The sequence below is a fragment of the Manis javanica genome, chromosome 11, assembly GCF_040802235.1.
Source record: "Manis javanica isolate MJ-LG chromosome 11, MJ_LKY, whole genome shotgun sequence".
Taxonomy (NCBI): Eukaryota; Metazoa; Chordata; class Mammalia; order Pholidota; family Manidae; genus Manis; species Manis javanica.
Genome location: NC_133166.1, coordinates 19,199,873 through 19,223,305, shown reverse-complemented (window position 1 = coordinate 19,223,305; position 23,433 = coordinate 19,199,873). Strand labels below are relative to the sequence as shown.

At 44.4% G+C, this 23,433-nt stretch overlaps 1 protein-coding gene across 2 annotated transcripts in view; it reads left to right on the top strand.

The window, feature by feature from the left end:
- The window catches only part of UVRAG (UV radiation resistance associated), a 328,593-nt gene extending 318,568 nt beyond the window's left edge, over positions 1 to 10,025 (top strand). For both annotated transcript variants that reach the window (XM_073215998.1, XM_073215999.1), the window contains one exon: positions 6,547 to 10,025. In XM_073215998.1, coding sequence (XP_073072099.1) covers positions 6,547 to 7,246 — 700 coding nt within the window. In that variant the 3' untranslated portion in view covers positions 7,247 to 10,025. The remainder of the gene's footprint in view (positions 1 to 6,546) is intronic.
- Positions 10,026 to 23,433: the final 13,408 nt, after the last annotated feature.

Genomic DNA, 23,433 nt, shown 5'->3' with positions numbered 1-23,433 from the left:
TTTTTTATTATTACTAATTAATGGAATGCTCACTGTACTAAGAATTTTACTTGTTCATCTCATTTAACCTTTACTGCAACAATTGTCATGTGGATACATTCATTTACAGCTGAGGAAATAACAGGCTCAGAGCAGAGAAGTGCTTCACCCATCTTCCATATCCATAATGGCAGAGCTACACGCAGAGGTCTGGAACGTGGAAATGGGGACACGTGGAAATGGTGGACCAGTGCTTCCTTACCTGTGTTCTCTCTTCAATCCATTTTCTGTAAAAGGAGATGTAGCTTCAGGCAACAAAACCAACAGGAAGAGGAAGTGCAGAGAAAGTGGGGCGGCAAGGATAGCAGAGTAGAGTGGGCTGGGTTCTGCCATCTCCCAAGGTGGCTTCATGACAAGGTATTTGTATAATGCTTATCAAGTGCTGAACAGGGTCCTCTTCTTTTAGGGTTGGTAAACAGAGAAATTCTCCCTCTTACAAAAATTCTCTGTAAAGCTAACATCATACATAAAAATGATACAGGGGCTTGGGGACAATTGGAATGTACTTCATAGGATTCTAGGAAGTTCTATGGTCCTAAGCATTTGGTAGATCGTGTAAGTAGAGGCAGTTGAGCACTTCTACTTTATTCAAAGCCTTCCCCACCCCACATCCTCAAGAAAAAAAAGGAAAACCTGGAATGATGTTTAACATTGGGCAGAATGAATCTTTTGATCGATTTAGTACTTTTTCTCCAAAACTCTTTCACACTTGCCTTAATTCTTTATTTACTTCTTGCAGCAAGCTGCCTGATGTGCAGAAGTGGTGACGAGTGGATGCGAACAGTTCTGTTTGTTCTTAAAACTGGATTCTGTATAGGAGAAAACAGTAGAAGGAAGAAGACCTAGATTCTGGTCTTTCCTCCACTGCCTGTTACTCCGTGTTCCTATCCAAGACATTAATAATGTCTTTGAGCCTCAGTTACCCATTACGTAAAATGAGGGTAATACTTTCGGAATCCAAAGTGCATGGAAGCTCATGATAATGACAACCACAATTACAGCTACTGCTGCCACTTGGTATATATGCCTGGTATTCTGCCAAGGATTTGAACTGTGCTATTTTCTTTACTCTTTATCATGGTGCAATGATCTATTTTACAAAAGAGAAAACTAGAGCACAGAGAAAAGTGACTGCCTGCAGTCATGTAACTAATGAGTGGTGAGATTGTAACTCAAATAGCTGTAACTTAAGCTGTAACTCCAAATAGACAGGATCATGCTCACAGAGCTTGGGGTAGAATCCAGGTCTTCAGCATCCTTTCTCATGACCACCACTATCTCCAGGTACAACTGAAGAGATAACAAAAAGGTAATTGACTGCAATAAATAAGGGCTCACAGAATGAGAAAGAAATTAATCACCTCAGTTTAGAAAGATCAGAGAAGACTTGATACAGAGGAGCCAAATTTAAACCAGACTGTCCTTCTTGACCTCTAAATCACTTGACTTCCCCCTCATGATGCTCTTGTTTGTGACTCTAAGATATCCTTTTTCACTTTCTCCCCAGTGCTCCCCAGTGTGATTCAGTTAGTCCACAACGTATTCTGTTTTTCACTAGACTGTGGCCTGGTAAATTTGCAATTACAATATCTTTGGGTTGTTGTTCTTAAATAATTCCTTCTAATTGCAGCATTAAACCCCAGATGTCATGTTTTCAGGATTCCAGTTTGGACCTAAGCCAAGCTGAAAGACACAGCCACTCAAGGCAGATGGCTGATGAGGAGAATGTGTGCACTGAACTGGGGGTCTTGGCACTTGCTAAACTTTAGGCTCTGCGCCCCAAATGTATTTAATAGGTCAATTGTCAACAGCCTTTAAAAACTGGTCATATAATTAGAAAATCTATGCATTTCAACCTCTTTTTCCATCTAGATGAAATAGTCATGAAGCCAGACTGCAATCAAAGGAAACAATCTTGAAACCTTCTGAACATTATTTTTTGATCTATCATTTACCTTTTTAATTGCTACCTCTCTCTTTTTTAGGCAATAGAATATAAATAAAATGCTCCTTTTTTCTTGTAAGAATTTAGCTTATACTAAAATGTTTCTTGTTTTCTTTTGTTTTTTAGGAGAGCAAGGTACAGGCTTTTATTTAGAAATAAAGTGAGAGAATAGAGCTCCTGGCTCATGCCAGGAGGGGACAAGAGAGCCCTTAGGGTGCGTTGTCTAGGGGTTTTATATGCAGTTGAGGATTTTTCGAGGGCTAATGGGTGCCCATACACATTTTTATGAGATAAAAAGTACAGCATTTAGTCAGGAATAAGAGCAAAGCGTGGATCTCCTACCTTGCAGTGGTGCACAAACCCTCAAGGTAGGAGAGCAAGGTACAGGCTTTTATTTAGAAATAAGGTGAGAGAATAGAGCTCCTGGCTTATGCCTGGAGGGGACAAGAGAGGCCTAAAATGTTTTTAATGAAGGTTCCTTCTGGAAACATATATGAAAATCAGAATTGTTTTATTAAATATCTATTCACTGTATTTTTTATACAGAGATGTCACAGCAGCTTACTTTTCAATAGTAAACTTTTAGAAATATCCTAAATCTACAGAAATAAGGGAATGATTAAGTAAATTATTATATTCCATTCATAATGGAACAGCCATTTAGAACTATTTACCCAGAGGTTTTCATAACATCCAACAGCAAGATACAGAAATGTGTATATATACCACAAACACAATGATAGGCTTGTTTTTGTTTTTTTAATTAAACACACATATAGAAAATCAAAGGCTGAAAGGAAAATATCCAGAATTAATAGTGATTATTTGATGGGTAATAAATAGGCTTGTGAGTGATTTTTATTTTTTTATATGGTTTATATTTTTTTAGTCGTCCAGAGAGTATAAATTACAATCATAATTAAAAATGCATGTGTGTTTGTATATATTTCAGTGTAACCATTCAACACTTCAGCTGTTTAGAGTTCAGCTATCTTAAAAATCTGGAACATTGTTAAGATTCTGGAAATAATAAATTTAATTCTGAGCAGCCAAAATTAATATTACAAAACTCACATAATAAAGCATATTGTGCCCAGGACATCTCCTGGTCCATCACTCAGATTCTATGTACTCTTAACTTTGCACACAGTTCTCAGGATATCTGCTTTAGAAGAAAACACCAAATTAAAAGCAAACATTACACAAAGAGAAGCCTCATGCAGACAAGAGCACTGGCACAGCTGCACGGACAGCCTGACAGGGGGGCGGGGGGCCTGGAGGCGCCCCAGGGCAGACAGAGCCCTCGGACTCCGAACAGGCCCCTGCCAATCCTGTAGTCCCTTAACCATGTTATAGTTTAGTGATACATATTCATACTGATGGCCCAGAGCCATCAAAGTATTTTTTTTTGTTCAATTTAGTCTGTTTAAGATTATAAGAAAGAAAAATATTTGAAATGTTTCATCCCACATGGCTAAAAATGATTAAAAAAAAAAAGGCAGTGTGGTGATTAAAGAGTAAACTTTAGCTATATGGACTTCTTTATTCTTTATTGTCCATCCCTAACATCTCATTTTCTTACTGTTCTTAAGAAGGAACATTTTACTGTTACTTGGGTTTTCCAAATTGTATCAGATACGGTCATTGCCCAGCTTCTCATCAAAAAGCCAAAGGAACTAGAGAAGAATATCACAGACCCTCAGTGTCAGAAAATGCCAAGGTCTCCACCTCGCAAAGCCTAGAGTCCATCCACTAAAATGGACACCCCAGAGCTTAGGCACAGGTTGGGTGGGTTAAATGAGAAGTCCTACATAATGGCATTTGGCTTGATATTTGGCATATTGTCGGCACTTATTAAATTAGTTGAATGTGGTTTTCCCGCATGAGATGCAGCAGACTGCTTGGGCTCTGGACTCACACTGCATCTGGTTCAGATGATGTAGGTTCTGCGATCTTGAACAAACCACATAACCCCCCATCTGCCAACCTTTTTCACGGTATAGATGTAAGGATGCAACATTATCGATGCTCAGAAAAACAGTCAGGGGAAGAGGTGCCGTACTTTATTCTTGTTGTGCAAAGCTGGGGAGAGCTTTCAGAGTCTGAAAATCAAGGAGGAGGAGGACTACAAAAACCCCTTTCGTCTTGCATCGTAAGTGCTGCCTGGCTAGTCCTCACGCCCTGACTTTTGTTGGCCCACCTGGAGCACAGCAGAGAAGCAGAGCAGGGTGCCTTCAGGATGGGGTGGCGTGAGGTGGGGGTGACAAGGACGGTGTCCGTCGTTCACCCTTCATAGCCCTGAGGGGTTAAGCACCTGGCCTCTGGTCACATGCCAGCAATGTGACTTCAGGTTCCAGGCTGGTTCACCTGGCGCTTCCCACCCTTCCTGGGCTGGAGTGGCAACTGAAAGCCTGGCCTGTCTGCCTGGCAGATAGTGAATGTGGTGCTGATGCTATTTCGGTTTGATTACCTAGGCCCCCTACAGAATCATCTAGAGAGGAACACTGTCAGCGGGTGGCAGAGTGAAAACAACAAGGTTGGCAAAAATATGTAGCTTACCCAGTTACCATGAATTTGGACAACATGCTAACTGAAAAACTCAGATTAAGGCCAGCAGATTTTGCTGTTTTGTTTTGTTTTTCTTGAAACTAAAAACAGTAATTTACTGGTTTACTCACCCAGTTTCTATATGTGCCCCAGTGATCACCCCTAATTATGAAATCTCTGCCAGCACCAACAGTTTGAGCCAAGCAAGGGAGTGTGATAGCCCACGGATTAGATGCCGTGGGGCTGCCTTTTCTCCAGAAGAATGACCCTTGCATAGGTGTGTAAGACCACGGGGATGATCCAGCATAAGAAGACTTCTGAGAAAAGAAGGAGCTGGGAGCTGGTTTAAGGGCTGTGGCTGTGGACACAGGTAGAAGGAACCCTAGATGCTTGCTTCCTTTTCAGGGTATTAGCACAATTGTAATTTGTACTATTTCAGTAATTATAGATGTCTTTCTCCTGCAAGACGGGAAGTTCCTCAGAGTCCAAACCTGACCTGTCTTGCATCTGTTTCCCCTCCCCAGGCCTGGCACGTGTAGTAGCTATTTGTTGGGTGGGTATAGTTTCCGGTCTAGCTTATGTTCCTGCCTAGTACTTGTTCTTTTGCAAGCTACTTTTCTGTGTGTGTTTCTTCATCTGAAGATCACAAGTCAAGTGGCTCATGTGTTCACACCTCCCTCTGTCTCTGAACCTAGTCTGTGCATATAGTTGTAGTGAAGCTGACTAGCTTCATCCAAGTGTAATATCTAAAAGTGTGATCAATACTCTAGGGTGGCTTCACTAGCACAGTCTATAACATGACCATCATTTCCACGGTTTGGATTTCTATTAACTAATTATTATTTATGATACTAGTCTTAAGAGTAATAATATACCCTGCTTTCTTGACAGGGTTTTTGTGAGGACCAAGTAAAATGATGTATGTGAAATCACTTCAGAAACTAAAATGCTTTGTATAGCAATGATTATTATTGCTGGCCAAAAAGTATCTTCTAATTTGAAAGAAAGAACTGAAAACCAAATATTGTAGAACATGTGTGACTAACTTGATACAAGGGAAGTCATTTCCCAAGTTAGTTTTTCATTGAAATGAATGTAGGTATATATATGTCTCCATGGTCCTCTTTATGCCAGGTCTGCAATGCAAGGAGATTAGCATATGGGTATCCAAAAATCTGTTGATCAAGTCACGAGTCATGGTTTGAGTCTCACCTTGCCACTGCCTCCCTGAGGTTGTCATGGGCGAGTCACTTAATTTCTCTTCCAAATGAGGATGCCTGCTCATTGAAGATAAGAACTGAATATAAAAACAAGAAAAGAATATTGATAGCCCTTCAGAAATATGAGGTTGATTTCATCCCTCATACAGTTGACCTTTGAACAACACAGGGGTTAGGGATGCAGACCCTGACACAGTCAAAAATCTGTGTACAACTTTTGATTGCCCAAAAACTTACCTCCTAATAGCCTACTGTTGACTGGAAGCCTTAGTGATAACATTAACAGTTGATTAACACATGTTATTTATGTTAGGTGTATTATATACTGTATTCTTATAATAAAGTAAGCTAAAGAAAGGAAAACATTTTTTTTCAAATTATTGCAAATCTCCAAAAAAATATATTTATTGAAAAAAATCTGCATAGAAGTGGACCTGTGCAATGCAAACCCAAGTTATTTAAGGGTCAACTGCATATTTTTCTTTCCAGATCCAATCCTTCCAGTTACTTCAGTTCTGTCCTAGATGACATGATGTTTATCCTTCATTCTGCCCTGGTACTCACCTCTGTATATATTTCAGTATGTCTTCTGTCTTTCTTGAAGGAAGCTTCCAAAATTGAACTGAGAAGGCTTCACGTTGTTTCTTGCACTTGGACACTATAATTAATACTAAGGTTGATTATTACTGATTTTTATTATCACAAGCCTAAATATGTTGCTTCCTGTCTCTGGATCCAGAAGGCATAAGCTAAGTTCTGAAGGAAAGTAACTTCTTACTTCTGTTTGTCTTCTAGTGACAGACATCACACCTCTAGTGCAATCCCTGTTCCAAAGAGACAAAGCTCCATATTTGGGGGTGCAGATGCAGGCTTCTCAGGGGGGATCCCTTCACCAGACAAAGGACACCGAAAACGGGCCAGCTCAGAGAATGAGAGACTCCAGTACAAAACCCCTCCTCCCAGTTACAACTCAGCATTAGCCCAGCCTGTGACCACCATCCCCTCGATGGGAGAATCTGAGAGAAAAACATCTCTGTCCTCCTCCTTGGATACTTCCTTGGACTTCTCCAAAGAAAACAAGAAGAAAGGAGTAGATCTGGGTGACAGCGTAACTGGAGGCCGTGTGAGTGTGAACACTAGCCAAGAGCAAGGAGAAGCGCTCTCTGGGCTCCCAGCTGCAGTCAATGGCACTCTCCTACCCAGCGAGCAGGCCGGCTCCTCTGGTGCCCCACTTCCAGGTGAGTTCCATCCCGTCTCAGAAGCGGAGCTCTGCTGTACTGTGGAGCAAGCAGAGGAGATCATCGGGCTGGAAGCCACCGGTTTCACCTCAGGTGATCGGCTAGAAGCATTTAACTGCATCCCAGTGGACAGTGCCGTGGCAGTGGAGTGTGATGACCAAGTTCTGGGAGAATTTGAAGAGTTCTCCCGAAGGATCTATGCACTGAATGAAAACGTGTCCAGCTTCCGCCGGCCACGCAGGAGTTCTGATAAGTGAAGTGAGCCAACAGGCCGTAGGACCAGAACAGAGTTGCTGCCTGCAATGAAGATAAAGCTGCACTGGTTACCCTTTGTAATAATTGTGACACAAAATGAATATTAATGGAGGATATTCCTCGGAAAAACAGACTTTGTGAATCGCAGAGGGACTCAGGATCATTGTGTATCAGTGGGCCAGACAGAGTTAGAGTTTGCTTACAAGGTTGCTTTTCAGGCCTGATGATTATTTTAAGGCAAAAGTCACTCTCTAGCTCAAGTCACCTTATAGGTATTTGTCTGCTTTTTTTATTTACACTTTTATGTTATCCTCAGAGGGAAGATGATAATATATAAGTAATATAATGAACTTACCTTTGGTTTCTCATAAGCATTTGCCCTCACCACAGTTTATATATAACTTTGGGGAAACTGAATATTCAGAGAAGGGTTTCCACCATTTACTGAATGATTTTGGCCATCCGCTAGCTTGATGAATCAGAAGCACAGTGGTCTTTTTATAGCCAGGCCCCCAGGCTCCTGGTCAGCCTGTCTGCTGCCCCATCCTCAAGTGGATGGGTTGTGCATCCTGAAAACGAGGACATCAGACTCGCTGGTTCTTCAGTGCAGTAGCCATGACCTTCCACCTCCTCTAATCAGCCAAACCCTTGACCTCTCAGATTAGATAAAAAACCTCACCTCTGGTGAATCCCAGGGGACCCTCAAGGATCCCAAGCCTTGAGAGATTACTACAGCCAGATGGCCTGCAGTCCCCTTTGGGGGCCAAAGTTTCCCAAAGTTTCCATGTGGGCAGATGCTGCAGTCAAAAACTAGGCGTGCTTTCCGGCAGTGCACTTAGCAGACAAAAATCCTTATATGTAAATCCCATGTTAATTTATTAAATTTCAGTTGGAAAGGAAGGCATTGTATATGATGAAATATATGTAGAGAGAGAGTCATTCTGTCCAGTGTGCAAAGTGGAAGGCCATTGAGATAGTTGGGTTAAGAAGACTGGATGAGGCACAGAAGACTATCGGTATCTGTGCAATTACATAAACATTAAATTATGTTTTTGAAGTCCAATTTCCTTCCTGGAGTTCAGATTTCATGCGCTATTGCTATGTACTTTATATACCCAAGGACATCGCCTCAGGGTTGCAAGCTCTTTAGGGAAATTTTATGCATATATCCATGTATTGTGTAGAAGAATAAAAATTGACTTCACCCGACCTGATTTTTTTTTCCCCAGCTTCGAAATTCCTCTTGAACCTACATCTCCATATGTTACATCATGACAGGACTAGCCTGAACAAAACTGGCTTATCCAAGCTAATGTTGACTTCATTTGAGTGTACATATTGTGTATAGCAACGCAGACACCCTCGCAGTTATACTTTCCAGTAGCTGCATTTATCCTACATAACAACTTAACTCATAGGTTTCATAATCATTTTCATATTTTGTCCAAGCACTCGTGGGCTCAATTTTAATCTGTAGCTTCATTGTTAAGTTGAATAGTTTGTATTATTTTCCATTTCAAGAGAACTCACAGAATCATTGCATGACAGACTCAAATCTGCAAGCAATTAAAAGCTTTAACTTGATCTGAAGAAATTCATCTTATTCCACAGAAAGAGGTGGAACTATTCCAAACCTGGAGCAGAAGCCATCTGAGAGTCATGGCCCCTTTGCAGTGTACTGTCGTTCATTCTAGAGCCCATGAGGGTGGAGGTAGGCATGGTCTATCATCAGACTGGGCTGTAGGGTCCTCCAGTAAAGTAACATCTTCCTCCTACCCCCATAAAAGAGGATTTTGGAGGACTGTGTTAGTATTGAACAATGGAAGGTGATTCACTTGTGTTTTCTGGTTCCCCAAGATAACGGGAGTGGACTTCAAACTTCACGCCACCCTCAAAGACAAAGTGCATTCAGTTGCAGGCCCTACATACTGGCACCCCAAGCAGAGGGGCCTCAGAGAGAGCACCCGTGCTTATAGCATTGGTCTCAGCTTCCCCACAGCCAGATAGAGCCTGGAACTCTGGGGTTCTGTCTGTCAGACTCCTTGATTCTGGGCTTCTCAGCTTTTCATCCCACAGCCTGGAGTCCTGCCATGAATGTGATCACATAGCCTAGAACTGATCAATAGTTGGTTTGGGCTTAGGGTTTAAAGCCCTTAGGTTTGTTTAGTTTGGGTTTTCATTGAGTTTGTGTGATGTCTGCAGTTTCTACCGTGACCTAGGTAGATCCTATAGTATTACATGTCTTCAGGAATAATTCTGTTTGACATTTATCAAAGCTGCAGAATTCCTCTTGCCTCTGTTTAAAGTGGCAAAGGCCAAAATATGGGATGAGTTATTATCTCCTATTGATCTTTTTAATCAGTCTTGTAAATCACTAAAAAAAAGAAAATTTGCTTTGAGGATATAAGCTGAAATGAAAACTCACTCCTATCCATTTATGAACTAAGAGCCCTTTCAGTTTTCATGTAGCTGAGACACTTCTAACAGCCGGCAGTGTTATCAAATGAATATTTGATTGTGTTTTTTCTCTCTCCACTTCCCCTTACCTACTTTAGAAATTCCAGAGATTTTTTTGCCCCCCTCACAATATTAGTTTTGGAAGATTGTATCCAGCTATATTTTTTTAGCCATTCTAATGGTGCCCATTTATCCTGACCTAACTGGTTATTTAAATAATTTTTTAAACCACCACCAATAATAAACGGCATGTGAAACTGATCTGTTGGTAATTGGAAGAAAACTCAGCATCTGTATTTATAAAATAAAATTGATTAGTATTTATTTTGAGAGTAAAAGTATGTTATTTCCCTGCTATGTTTGAGTCATGTCTTCTTCATTGTTTTGAATTTCATACTGAAGCTGAGTTAACTATGAAAAGCTTGTTCTTAAACAGCCAGCTATTTGCATTTATTGAGCAAGCTCACTTGCTTGCTGCCAGAGTTTGGGCTAATAAACAGGGTTAATATGAAGATTAATAGGCTTTGACCTCTACCACATTTTCTAGAGGGAGTGGGGAGCATAGATATATTAACAATCAATTAACTCATTGATGATAAACTCTACATTGGAGAGATGTGCAGCCGTGCTGTATGGAACGCAGAGAAAGCTGTTCTGACTCGGGGATGGGGAAAGGCTCATGCAGGTAATATGGATGCAAGACAGAAGATTTTACATTGCCAAAGGCAATGGCAAAGGCAAGGAAGGGCCTCGTGTTTGCCGAACAGCAGGGAGTTTGCCACACTTGGGGCCTGAATGGATGTGAAGAAAGGAGAGAAGAGAATTGAACTGAGGGCTAATGGGGAAGGACTTAGGTGCCAAGGCAAGAGGCTTAGATGCATGCAGTGGGCACCCAATAGGCAACCTTGCCAGGCTTTAAAGAAGAGTACTTTGGTTAGATCAGAATTAGGACTTGCAGCCAAGTTGAGGCAGGACCCTAATGGTACCTGCTTGAATGTGTTTCTTTTCCTATTTTGTTTAGGAAAAAGTCTGTCTGAAAAAGAGGTGCATTTTTGTGTCCCTAAAGTTTTGAGGGCAAATAATGATTAATGAACTGGATGTTTACTGTGTGGAACGAAGTGCAGCCAGCATCTATTCTTTAGAAGCTTAATTCTGAATGCCCCATCTCAGCCACTTTGAAGCTCTGACCCTGGTCAAGTCTTTGAACTTCCAAACATCCCATTTCTTATTCTGTGAAAAAAAATGGAGAGAACTCTGCTTGGCCATTATGTTTGCATGGGGCCTGCACCGTAAATGCTGGTTGCCTTCTGCGCTATGGGAGGCCTCTGCATAGTGGTAGAAAGGATGCCCGTTTCCCGTCATAGCGCTTGAGCCCAGCCACTTGATCTCTGAATCTGTCAAGTAGGGAAATTACCCACCCCAGGGTTGGATACAGTGTTAGAAGAGAAAAGTATTTTTATGAAAGCACTTAACACCTTTATAAAGCACCATGCACATTGGGAGGAGCTAGTCATTCAACAAGGATTTCTTGCGTTACATGTCAGGCTTTGGTGGGACAAACAGAATATGTCAGAGCTGAAATTGGTCTTTTGAAAAAATAAGCTCTAAACAAATGTCAGGTGCTTCAAGGTGTTTTGGTGGGTGACATGAACACAGTGTCAAGACATGGTCAGCCTAGTTAGCTTCATTGTCCTGTTCTTCACACCTGGCAGATGAGCTGGCTTAGGCCCACCTCATCCATAAATACCGTAGCTTCTGGCAGCCTCACAGAAGGCTGGATTGGTGTTCAGAGCTCTTAATTTTGCTCAAGATAGATAGAAGCTGTCTTTTTCTTTTTCTTTTTTTCCCCTTCTTAGCACATCTAATTACAGTTCTGTAGGTAAACAGCTCAGCCTTGTGGATTTCACATGAATAAAAACTACATGTCTATAAAATAATCCCACACTTTTTAGAAGCTATGTCAGCAATCCAGGGAAAAAAATGGTCCTGAATCTAGATAAAAATGGAAGACAGACAGTTGGTGACGTAGCAGCAGCGAGCCAACCCGGGCCAGAAGTATAAGGACAGAGTGGCAGACTCAGATCTTTTTGGTTTTGTACAAAACATAATTCTAATAAGCTTTTGGTCTCTATCAAATTGCAAGCTGCAAATTAGCAATGGAGGGTGAGGGGACAGAAATACTGGATAACGACTCTAAGCAGCAGACAGAATCAGGAAGGAAACAGGCTGGACATCTTGAGTGAGGAACCTTCAGCCTGACAGAAGAGTCATCAGAGGGATTCAGATCCCAGCCCAACTGCTTGCGGGCTGTGTGACCCCAGCAAGGCGCCTGACCTCTCTGATCCCATGTTTCCTCTGAAAAGTGAAGTCAGCCCCTTGCTCAGGTTTTCCCTTAGGCCTGCACAGAGACTCCTCTAGGCTTAGGAATGAATTGGTATTTATTTTTCAAAACCCATCTCAGATCGCTTTGGGGCCCAGAGCATGGCAGGAAAGGAGAGGACCCTCACCTGTCACTCCCCAGCTGTTGTGAAGAACTTGGGGCTAAACCATTTAACTCATTCTGCCTCTGGTCAGGGTCTGGTATATAACAGAACAGCTACCACCCTACCATCTCCTCAAGAGCCTTGACACTAGGGCTTGTAAAGTAGATAACAAAAATTAGTAAAACAGCTAGCTTTAAAAATTCAGCTGGAGTGGTTCATAGTGTTCCTAAGGGTAGCTGCCCCATCATCAGGGAAAGGATAATTTTAGTTTGATAGGCAAATGCATAAAATATTTTAAGGGAGTATATTATTCAGAATGGTTAAAATAAACTCTGTTCTCTCACAAATTCACTTGCAAAAACTTTTTTATCTTAAATTCACGTACAGGGAACACCTTATTCCTAAGAGAAACTGCATCTTTGTGTGCTTCCACAGATTCCTTGCTCTTTAGGTGAGGTACTCGACTGCACTTCATTACTGTGAGGTTAGGAGACCCCCAGACTGACATGCAGAAGGGATGTGACCTTTCCACTCATGCAGCAGAAGCATCCAAGTTTCCTGATCCCAGGCCCAGATGCTTTGCTCCCGGAAACTTGCCAGTGGCCTTGACTTCTCTGCTGCCACCCCTGGCTAAGCCCTTTAGTGGTGCACAGCAGGTGCTCTGCAGGGTGGAATGAGTGGAGAATAAAGCAGAACATAGATCTATAGATTCTGGAACTCTCCCCTGTGTCCATCTCTGGTTCCCAGGAGCTCTGTGATGGCCGAGTGTGCCCAAAGTCAGCATCAGAAGTCATTGGTGACCTTTAGAGGCAGAACTGTCAGCAGATCAAATGAGACTGTGGAGCTGGGTTTTTATTAACAATAAAAAAAGATGTATGTTTGAGGGGTTATCACAGATTCTTGGTAAACAACCTGAGTGATAATGAGCCACCACCAGCTGGGAAACCAGTGCAGGGACTGGGCCTCTGCTACCCTGCCCATCAGACATCTGCACTGGGGCGCCTGCTTTCTCTCTCTGGTGATGCAGGAACCCTTCAAACATGTGCAGTGTTTTCCTGTCCCAACCCGGTCCTGTGTGATAGCATTTGATACTGAGGACAGCCATGGGAGGATGTGGGCAATGTGGTAACCATCATGACTTGAAGGGGGAAGAGGGTTGCACAGGAGGGTAACCTGCCCAAGATCAAACAAGATCCCACGGCCACAGTGGAGCCAAACCAGGCTCTGACGTATCCCAAGGGCTTCTTCTGCACCCCAAGGCCTGGCAGCCTGCTCCCTCTGCCCCACCTATCTGAGCATCCTGCCAGCTGCAGCAGCTTTTCTGCGTTCAGTAGCCCCTCTAAGGGGGAAGAGCACATGGGGAGGATGTTTCTGCCCAGGGAGTGGAAAAACTCAGCACTTAATGAGCATTGTGTTATAGGGTGTGGTGTGACTTTCCAGAGTGGGGGAAATGTATTTTTGTAACTGTCAGGAATGTGATAGAACTGTCAAAAGTCCATGAGGTTAGCCACATAAATTGTGACTCACAGACATCCAAGATAGAGGGCGGCAGGGGAGGCTTCTTTGAGGACTCAGTTGCGTCCAATAGGTAGGTCAAGGGGGTACAGTGGGCATAGGGCTTCCAGCCGGACTGAGAAACAGGAGAAAGGGAATTGCCAGAAACCTGTATTTATTCTTTCATTCAGCAGAGTTCCTGACTGCAGCCCGCTTGCACAGGGGAGCAGGGAGGAACGGAGCCAGCCAGGGCAGACGACTCCTGCAAGTAGATTTCCTGTAAAGAGATGGAGAAAAAGAGGGTAGAAGCTGGAGAGGAATGTGAAGTAGAGGGAAGCTTTCATGGAGATGCTGATGGAAGGAGCCCAGAGCAGGAAGCAAGTGGAGGTTCAGGAAGAAGACAGGCCAGTGAAAGGAGTAAGCAAGGCCTCAGAGAGAGTGGGAGGCCAGGAGGGGCCTCTGGGTGTAGTGGGACTTCACCTGGGTCAGAGGACAGGACTGGACTGGAGCAGGCTGTCTGCATGGGGTGGGAGGCTGCGGCCATCCTGCCTGGCTCCTGATGGGATCCAGCCTGGGATGGGGGCCTGGCAGGAGTGATGGTCACAGGGTACAGACCAGGGCCGAGGACGTGCCATGGGGGTGGCAGTCACCAGCGACCTGGGCTCTCTTCAGCCACCCTCTTGCCCTCCAACCCCTTCGCCACACTGCAAACACAATCATGTCCTCAACACAGCTCTCCCCCTCCAAGGACTGTTAAATACAAGGAAGAATCAGACATTTACTTACCTTTGCCATATGTATTGGACACACAGGTTAACCAAATAATTCACGATGGGAAGTTCCTCATATAGGAATATTTCAAGGGAAAAGATTCAGAAGGGAAAATAGAATTAAACTATCACCACTTTGCAACTGCTAATGAATCTAATGCATCTAAGACAATGATCACCAGTGGTTGCTAATAGCACAAAAAGAGAAAACCAGACATTTTTATGCCTCCTAATGAAAGAATACAACACTCACAAAGTATTCTTGACAAAAGTTTGACCCTAAATATGATCAGACCTCTCTCTGTGATGTCCAGTACAATAGACACTGGCCTTATATGGCTAATAAGTAATTGAAAGATGGCTAGTTCAAATTGATATATGCTGTAAGTGTAAAATACACACTAAATTACATTACAGAATGTAAATAATTTTATATTAATAATTTCCATACTGGTTAAATGTTGAGATGATATTTTGGGTATATTGAATAGAGTAAAATGTTATTATTTTGAATTTTAAAAAGTCTTACAATTTTAAAATGTAAAATAGAATAAAATATATTATTTTAATTTCATCAGTTTCTTTTACTTCTTAAAATGTGACTACTAGAATATTTTAAATTACCTATGTGACTTGCGTTTGTGGCCTATTTTATGTCACTATTGGACACAACAGCTCTGGCTGTAACTACTAGTTTATAGGAAATTCAGAGGGCACGCGAACTTTTTATACCTGAAAATGCCAGTAACAAAATCTAGACAATGGGAAACTACAGGACAAGCAACGTGGTTTCTCCAGTAAATATACTGCAAGAAAATAGAAAGAAGGAAAAGTAAATCTATTAAAAAGTGACTCAGTATCTTTGAGGCTTATCAATAAGTCCCATTATGGACCTTGTTTGGTTCCTATAATCTAAAAAAAAATCTGGAAGAAAAAATTAAGGGGCTATCAAAATGTAAACACTGCCTAAACATTGATTATATTAAGGACTTACCATTTTTTAGATGTAATAATAGTAGCAGTGAAAAATAGTGTAATTGCCTTTTTAAAAAACCATATCTCTTAGGGATGCATCCAGAAATATTGACAGATGAAATACATATGTCTGGGATTGGGGGTAGAGGGTGCTATGGGGTATAAATGAAGCAGGATTGGCCATGGGTGAGGGGGACAGGTAACCAGCAGTCCATTACTCACCCCAGTACCTCCTTAGCCCACACCCTGCGCCCCAGCCAGATAGATACTTGTCATGCCCACAGTGCACCTGCTCCGGCATCCCTCAGAGCCACTGCCCCCACGGTGTCTCCGCCCAGAATATCCTTCCCCCCTAACTCACAGCAAACCTCTGTTTGTCCTATAAGCCAGAGTTGAGCCATTCTCCCTTCCTCTTTGAAGTCCTCCCAGACATTTTTCGCAATCTCCATCCCCATCTCCACCCTGGAACAGGTAGGCCTCCCTTCTCCCTGCTTCTCCCACTGCCTGTGTGTGCTTCCACCGCAGCCCCTCTTACTTTCTCTATGTGTACGTTTCCCTCTCTATCACCTTGAGTGGGGCTGTGAGCTCCCAGAGGACAGGTAGCTCATTGTAAGGCACAGTGAGTGCTCAGGTAAGTTTGCTACGTCACTGTCAGTGTGCTGAGTGTGCATTTTACAGATGAAGCAGTGGAGCCCCATTGTCATAGCAAGTTCCCAGAGATAAACTAGGACTTGAAGCCAGACCCTCTGAGTGGTTTCTCTTCACTACATCCCAGCTGCAGACAGAGTTCCCTTCATTCATTCACCCATGTAGCACTGACTGGGTGCCCCCGCTTGGTCTGGCACTGGCTGAACAACTCATGGGGCTGTGCTGTGAAGAAAAACCACAGGGGACCCTGACAGTGTGACATGAGGAAGCCACCGTGCCCTGGGATCTCAGGCAAGCCTCCTGGGGGAAGGGAATTTAAATCGATGTGAAGCCCTTTCAGGCCAAGGGAGCAGCACACGCAGAACTTTGGAGTGGAAAGGAGCGTGGCGCGGGTAAGGGATCCGGCGGCGGGGAGGCTGGAGAGCCATGTGCCATGACCTGAGAAGGAGGCGGTGGCGAGTCCTCAAGCTGCGGCCCACACGCTCCCTCCTTTAACCAGGGCTGTTAAATGCCCTCTGAATTTTCTTCCACTTACATTATGCATCAGAGCGTTGATTTTCTAAAAAGAGTGTGAGTACATCTTAACCCCATTGGCTGGCTCCCTTAGGACTCAGCTGTAGTGCTGGCCCCTGCACTGTGTGGACATCCCACTGGCACAAGGAATCCTACCGCAGGTGGCAGATTTCAGACACAGTCACAGCCCAGACGGGCGCAATGCAACTTACTTCCTTGTAACTGTCTCCCACCAAGCCCTTCCAGCTGGTGACAGACAACTCCTGATCCAAATTCCCAAATCCTCCCTAACCCCACCCTTCAGCCCCTCTAGCCCAGATACAGGGCTTCTGACAAGAGCCCCTCTGATGTGCCTGCCACGGGGCTCCTTTGGGTGTCTGGTGCTGACCTCAGCTGCCGGGGCCCTGCCAGGGTTCTGGTCTCTGGGCCGGACGCCCTGCCATTCTTGCCAAGGCCTGGACCTTCTCAGCCCTGCTCAGCTCCCTCGGAGACTCAGGCCACCGGCCCACCCTGGCTTACCGCTCTGTGAGGCTGCCCCCCGGCCACCCGCCTGGGCTGCTCCTCTCTGCTACTGGGCCGCCGGGCACCCTGAGGAACACGAAGCTCCCAAGGGGGCCCCTCCTGCTCCTGGCAGACGCTGGGCATCTAGGTCCTGTGTCTGTGACTGTCCCAAACCTCAGTCCTGTTTAGAACCCAGATGAGAGGAGGGACTGAGGAGGAAGGGCTCTCAGGCTCCACCCGGTTCTGGACTGAGGTCTAGCTTCACCCCTCCCAAACAGCATGCCCTGCAGCTCTTCAAACTTTCACTTCCTTTTCAAAAGGTGGGAAAACACTCCTACATCATCAGCAGTCTGCATTCTTCTCTCCTCCATGGCTTTTCTCTCTTTGCTTTGTTTTTAATGGCTGCACACTGTAAGTTCTCGGGGCTCTGTCTGGTCAGAACGCGCAGATCCTTTTCTTGCTTAACAAAGCCTGATCTTGCTTTGAAAGCCTGGCTTTTGAAACAGTCAGCACTTCAATTCCCTTTGCTGTTTGGGACTGTGTCCACTCTGCCCTGGAGGCAGCAAATGGTGGGCAAGTGAAGGGCCCAAAGGAATGGAAAGCGCCTCTGTTAATGCTACACCGCCCTCCCTGCCAGGGAGGAGGGACTGCTGAGTGAGGTCCCAGTGATGTCAGGGCCTGTGGCCCAAACAGAGGAATCCCGGCAGTTCAGAGGAAGAAAAACGGAGAGAGCGCTGAGTCGTCACTGGGGCGCGGACCTTACAAAGGCTGAAGAACTCGCAGTGCGGCAGGTGGGGTCCGAGTCACGTGACGGAGGTGACTGCGTTTCAGCAGCACATCGATTAGATTAATATTGATGAATGATATCATTTAATTAGCTTTGTAGCTGTGTGTGGTTTTGATTTGTGAACGTGTTTTGGTTTTATGAGTGTAGGGGAGCTATAAACATTCGTTTATATTCAGGTCTTTTTGTTTGTAAAATGTTCTTGAGAATATACACAAAAGGGTGGAACGCAGATTCTGAACAGTTTTTCCTCACCATTGTCCACCGAGAGCCGCTCCTGAAACAAAACCAAACGGGATCTAGGAGGAAATGGAAAGTCTTTACTTAGGGTTGGGCCATTGCTGAGAAAGGGGAGGGCTAGGCTAGAGGACAGGCTGCCTTCACCCACCCCCAGCCCTGGCCCTTGTTTTGGCTCCTGTGCCCCTAAGGACCCAGCAGCTAGCCCGTCTCTTCTCTGCCCTCTGCCCGCCCTGCTGTTTCCTGGGATGCCATGATTCCGGGTCTGTCTCCCACTCTGGGTTCCACATTGTCTTCCCTTCAGCCTGTGGGGGGCCTGGGCAGAAGGAAGGGGACTTTGGAGCCTGCTGGCAGAGCTCCCACCAGACAGCCTGATCATTTGCAGTGCCTAGATGAGCCCCTCCTGGCATCTCTGTGCCAAAAGAGTTTCTGTCTCTCACTTTACCTTGGCTACAGGCCCAAATGCTCCCTGTGTTTTCTGGCTTCGGTGTGTGTCAGGCCCCAGGAAGGCGATAAAGAAGGAAAAGATCCTATGCTGGCACAGACTTGTTTAAACAGTATTATAAACAAAAATAAGTTTTCAGTCTTAGAAGATTTACAAGAATGTTTAACCTTAAAAGGATTCTATACATTACTTGTATGGTGTCACAGATCTTACTAGGGGTTTCGTATTTGATTTTGAGTACAGTGGGAAATCTTTGAAGGGTCTTCAGCATGGAGGGTGACATGCTCTAGTATATGTTTAAAAAGAATGCAGTGGGAGAAACTGCCTGTACTGGTGGCAATATGAAGTGATTGCATGAGCCTTCCTGCAGATAACAATTATGATATCTGGACAAATTTTTTAAAAGTATTTAAAGGCCCTGAAAAGTATTCCAAAACAGGCAGAAGTCAGAGAAAAGTTTACTCTTGAAAAACTGCCCCTGGAAGAGGTAAGAATCATGACAGTGCTTCCAAATCCCCATGGCTATGGCACGTGGAAAACCGCAGCTCACCACCTTAAGCTGCGGAGATTACAGTTCGGAGCTATAAGGACAGCAAGAACTTGGAGGGGGGAAATTCTGAGAGTGAGAGAAGGCCTAAGACCCAAAATCTGAACATAGACTCTGTCCAAATCTTAAGCAGGATGCTAGAGGGCCCTGTGAAGAAATAGGCAGGGACTTCACAGAAAAATACCCTGGACAGCAGAGCTGCACTAGGCTGGGAAGATATGTGAGTGTGCTGCCTTTAAGGAAGAGTGGATTTCCCAATGTGTGAGCAGCATATGTAGCAGAAAGTTAATGCCATGCTGGCTTGAAGTGTCAGAGGACAGAGCCCAAGGCTGGCACAGCAGCTGGAAATTCAGGGGATAATCGACAAAAACAATGGAACCACAAAAAAATGAGCACTAAAATCTGAACATAAACCATCCAAATCATTGGATGATTGCCAGATTGCAGAGGTCCAGGGAGAGCCCTGGGACCAGGCTAAGAAAAGCAGCAGTTGGAAGCTGTAGTAGCTGAGCAGAGATTTCTGCTGCTGAACACTGTGAAGGGGACAGAGTTTGTAGTTTGAATCAAGGCAAATTAACCATCGACCAGAACACTAACAATCATCAGAATAGCATACCAGAACCCAGAATTACTACAATGTTCAGTTTTCAGATTGCAAAGAAACAGGAACATGTGACCCATACTGAGGGCAAAGGGCAAACTAACAGTTGATTCTGAGTGGGGCACAGGTATGGGTTTCACAAACAACAATGTCAATGCAGTTTTATAATATGACAAAAGGAAAATATGTTCAAATATTTAAAAGAAAGGTGATCTTATGAGTGAAGAGAATGCAAATCTCAACAGAGAAATGGAGACTATATATATTTAAAAAAACAGTGGAAATTCTAAAGCTGAAAAATACAATAATTGAAATGAAAAACTCACTGGGCTCAACAATAGATTGGAGATGGCTAAAAACGGAATCACTGAACCTGCAGACAGATGAAGAGAAATCATTTAATCTGAAAAGAGAAAAAAGATTGAAGAAAAATCAACAGGGCCTTGGAGACCTAAGGGGTAATATCGAGAGGTCCAAAAATTATGTAATTGGGGTGCCAGAAGGAGAGAAGGGAGAGCGCTAGGAAACAGGAAAAGGTATTTAAATACATACTGACCCAAAACTCCCTAAATTTGCTGAAAAACTAACTTCAAAGGGTAAGAATCTGAACAAATCCCAAGCAAGAAAACCATTTCTAGACACAGAGTATCAAACTGATGAAAGCCAAAGATAAAGAGAAAATCTTGAAAGCAACCAGGAAAAAAAAAAAGATATTTTGCATATGCAAGAAAACCATGATATAAAGTGGCAAACTTCCCATCAGAAGCAATGGAGGCCAGAAGAGACTGGAACGGCTCATGCAAAGGGCTGAAAGGAAAACTAACAATGAGAGTTCTATATTTAGCAAACTATCCTCTCAAAATGAAGGTGAAATAAGGCATTTTAAGGTAAGTAAACAAGGGGGTAATTTTTCAGTGGGAGACCTTCATGACAAGAAATGCTAATGGAAATTCTTCAGGCGAAAGGCAATTCAGATATGCAGTAAGGAAAGAAGAGAACTGGAATTAAAAGATTACATATATACCCAGGGGAGTTATAAAGTATGTATATTTGACAATAGCAATAATGACAGTGTGGGTAGGGAATGAAGTGGAAATATATTAGTACAACTTCCCTACATTTTACCTAAAGAAATTCATTAACTCTAAGTAGATAATAATAAAGATATGCATATGTATACATTATCATATATGTACGAATACAATAAATACACACATTGCAACCTCTAGAGCAACCACTTGATGTTATGTAAAGAGATAGAGAAAGAAAGCCAATAAAAAATGGAATAAAATAAAATGCTAAAAAAATCTGGTTAGTGTAAATGAAAGCCGGGAAGGAGAAATTAAGGATAAAAACCCAGATGAAACAAATAGCAAAGTGCAGACTTAAATAGAACCATTTCAAAAATTGCAGTAAATGCAAATGGAATAAATATTCCAATCAAAAGGCAGGGATTGTCAGAATGGATTAAAGAAAAAAAACAAGAATAAATGTTATGCTGCCTAGAGGAGACATACTTTAAATACAAGGACACAAACAGACTGAAAGTAAGAGGATAAATGAGATGCATCATACACGTGGTAAACTCGAGACCACAGTGGTGTCTACGTCAAGAGCAGGTGAAGTCGACCTGAGAATGAGGATGTTACCAGGCATAGAAAAGATCATGCCATAACGATGGCAAAAAGCTCAATGTGTGGAGAAATCGAAGAATCATAAAGCTACATTTTAAATGAGTGTTGTTTTTTGTACGTAATTACCTCAATAAGGTGGGGTTTTTTAAAAACACAGTGGATGCTGAGGGGGAAACATAGAAGGGTAACCTAGGCAGGAACGGAGGCAGGATGGGGGCTGTAAAGCAGAGCCAAGGAAAGACAGGTTTATGGGAAGAAATGAGATTAAGTGCTGATTTCAGATTTTGGCATGTTGAGTTTGAGAGGCCTGAGGGACCCCCGGAGTAGATGTTGGTAGGTGCTGGACGTGTAGAGAAGAGATCCCTGGCATTGGCCAAAGACTATAGAGTGGGAGGAGTGGGGTCAGGTCTGAGCTCTGGGTTCATTGAGAGGCGGGAGAAAGAGGAGGAGAGGATCCCTCGCGAGAGACTAAGGAATGGCCAGAAAGGCAGGAGGGAGCCTGGGAGTCCAGAGGAAAGGGTGTTTTAAGGCCAGCAGCAGAACACGTCACTGAGAAGCCCAAGCCTGGTGCTGTGGGGAGGCAGAGGGCAGGAGTCAGACACATGCCACCCCCGGCTGCTGGCAGCCGTCCTGGGAGGAGGGCAGCCTGCAGCTTGGCCTCGCACGCTGCTCTTGGCCAGGGCCGCTTGCCAGGCAGGCGGGCAGGTGGTGAGCCTTGCTGATCCCAGCCTCATGGACCTCCCTCTGCTGCTTGGTCCTTGGGGCACAGGGCTCAGGACCCAGTCCCTGCCCCCCTCCAAGAGCCCCTGGTCTGGACTGTAGGTGGATAATTCCCCTGCCCTGTGTGGGAGTTTCTGGACTTTGGAAGTGAGACAGGTAGCAGGGAAAACCTTAAAGAGGAGCGATGTTTGAGGGGGGCTGTGAAGGATGAGGAGGAGTAGGCATTCTCCAGATGCTGAAAGGGAGGTTGTGTTTGTTCTGCTTGATGCTAGGGGCAGATCCGAGACCTGTGGGTGGGCGGGGCCGCAAGGAGGCAGGTGTTTGTGCCACACTGGCTTCTCACAGGTGCGGCTGGCCAGGGCGCAGGGGCATCTTGGAGGGGGATGAGCACCTATGGCGGTGTGGCAGGGTTTGCCCTCAGAGGCTGAGCACCTATGAGGAGGAGGCCGCCTAGGGTCTGACTGACAGATGCCCCGGTCCTGAGAGACACGTCGCTGGAAATGCAGGCTTGCCAGATGCATCTGCTACGTAGGCTGCGCTCCCAGGATTTTATCAGATGCACGCAGTCCAGCTGCAGAGGCCAAGACCAGCACCTGCTTCTTCAGAACCTCCGCTCTACCAGTGCCAGGCCAGCCGCTGGGGCACTACCTGCCGAAGTGCACCCCCAATGGGGAGAGGCCTGGAAGGAGATGGTTTTCAGACCGTGAAGTTGCAGCGTTGGACACAACATGCAGGCAGGTTGCAAGAGGACACATGAGGCCTAGGGGGGTGCCTGGGTCTGGGGGAGTACCTGGTTTTGGCCATCAAACTTACAGCAAGAGAGAGCGTACTGTAGAGGCTGTGAGCGAGGCCTGTGAGGTAGACCAGTGCAGACTCAGTTTTGAGGGCCTGAAGCTCATGCAGTGTGGAGAGCCCTTGAGAAACAGACTTTGCCTGCCATTTCACGTGGGACAGCCAGGCTTCCCTGGGCCGAGATGAGTCAGCGTGCTAACGTGGGGGCCACTGGGGGTCACCAGACGTGCAACTCAAGCCACAGCGGCTGCTGTTTGTCTTACTGCTACAAGATTGCCAAAACACAGGGCCTCTGACCAATTTTATTTTGGGTGGTTGTCATCCCCAAAGACGAAAAGTGAATGGTGCTTCTCTAATTGAACCTGCTACTTTATTGGATATATCAGTGATGGGAGAAAACTGGCATTTGGAGGGCACACTCATGAGAAGCAAATCTTCCGCTTACAATTTTACACAATCTGATGATCAGCAGAATTTTCCACTCACTATTTCCATTACAGACATTGCTTCTCCACCACAGCCCACATGCTGCCAGTACCAGGGTCTGTGGACACGTTCATGTCACAATATGAAGTGTGGCCATGTGAC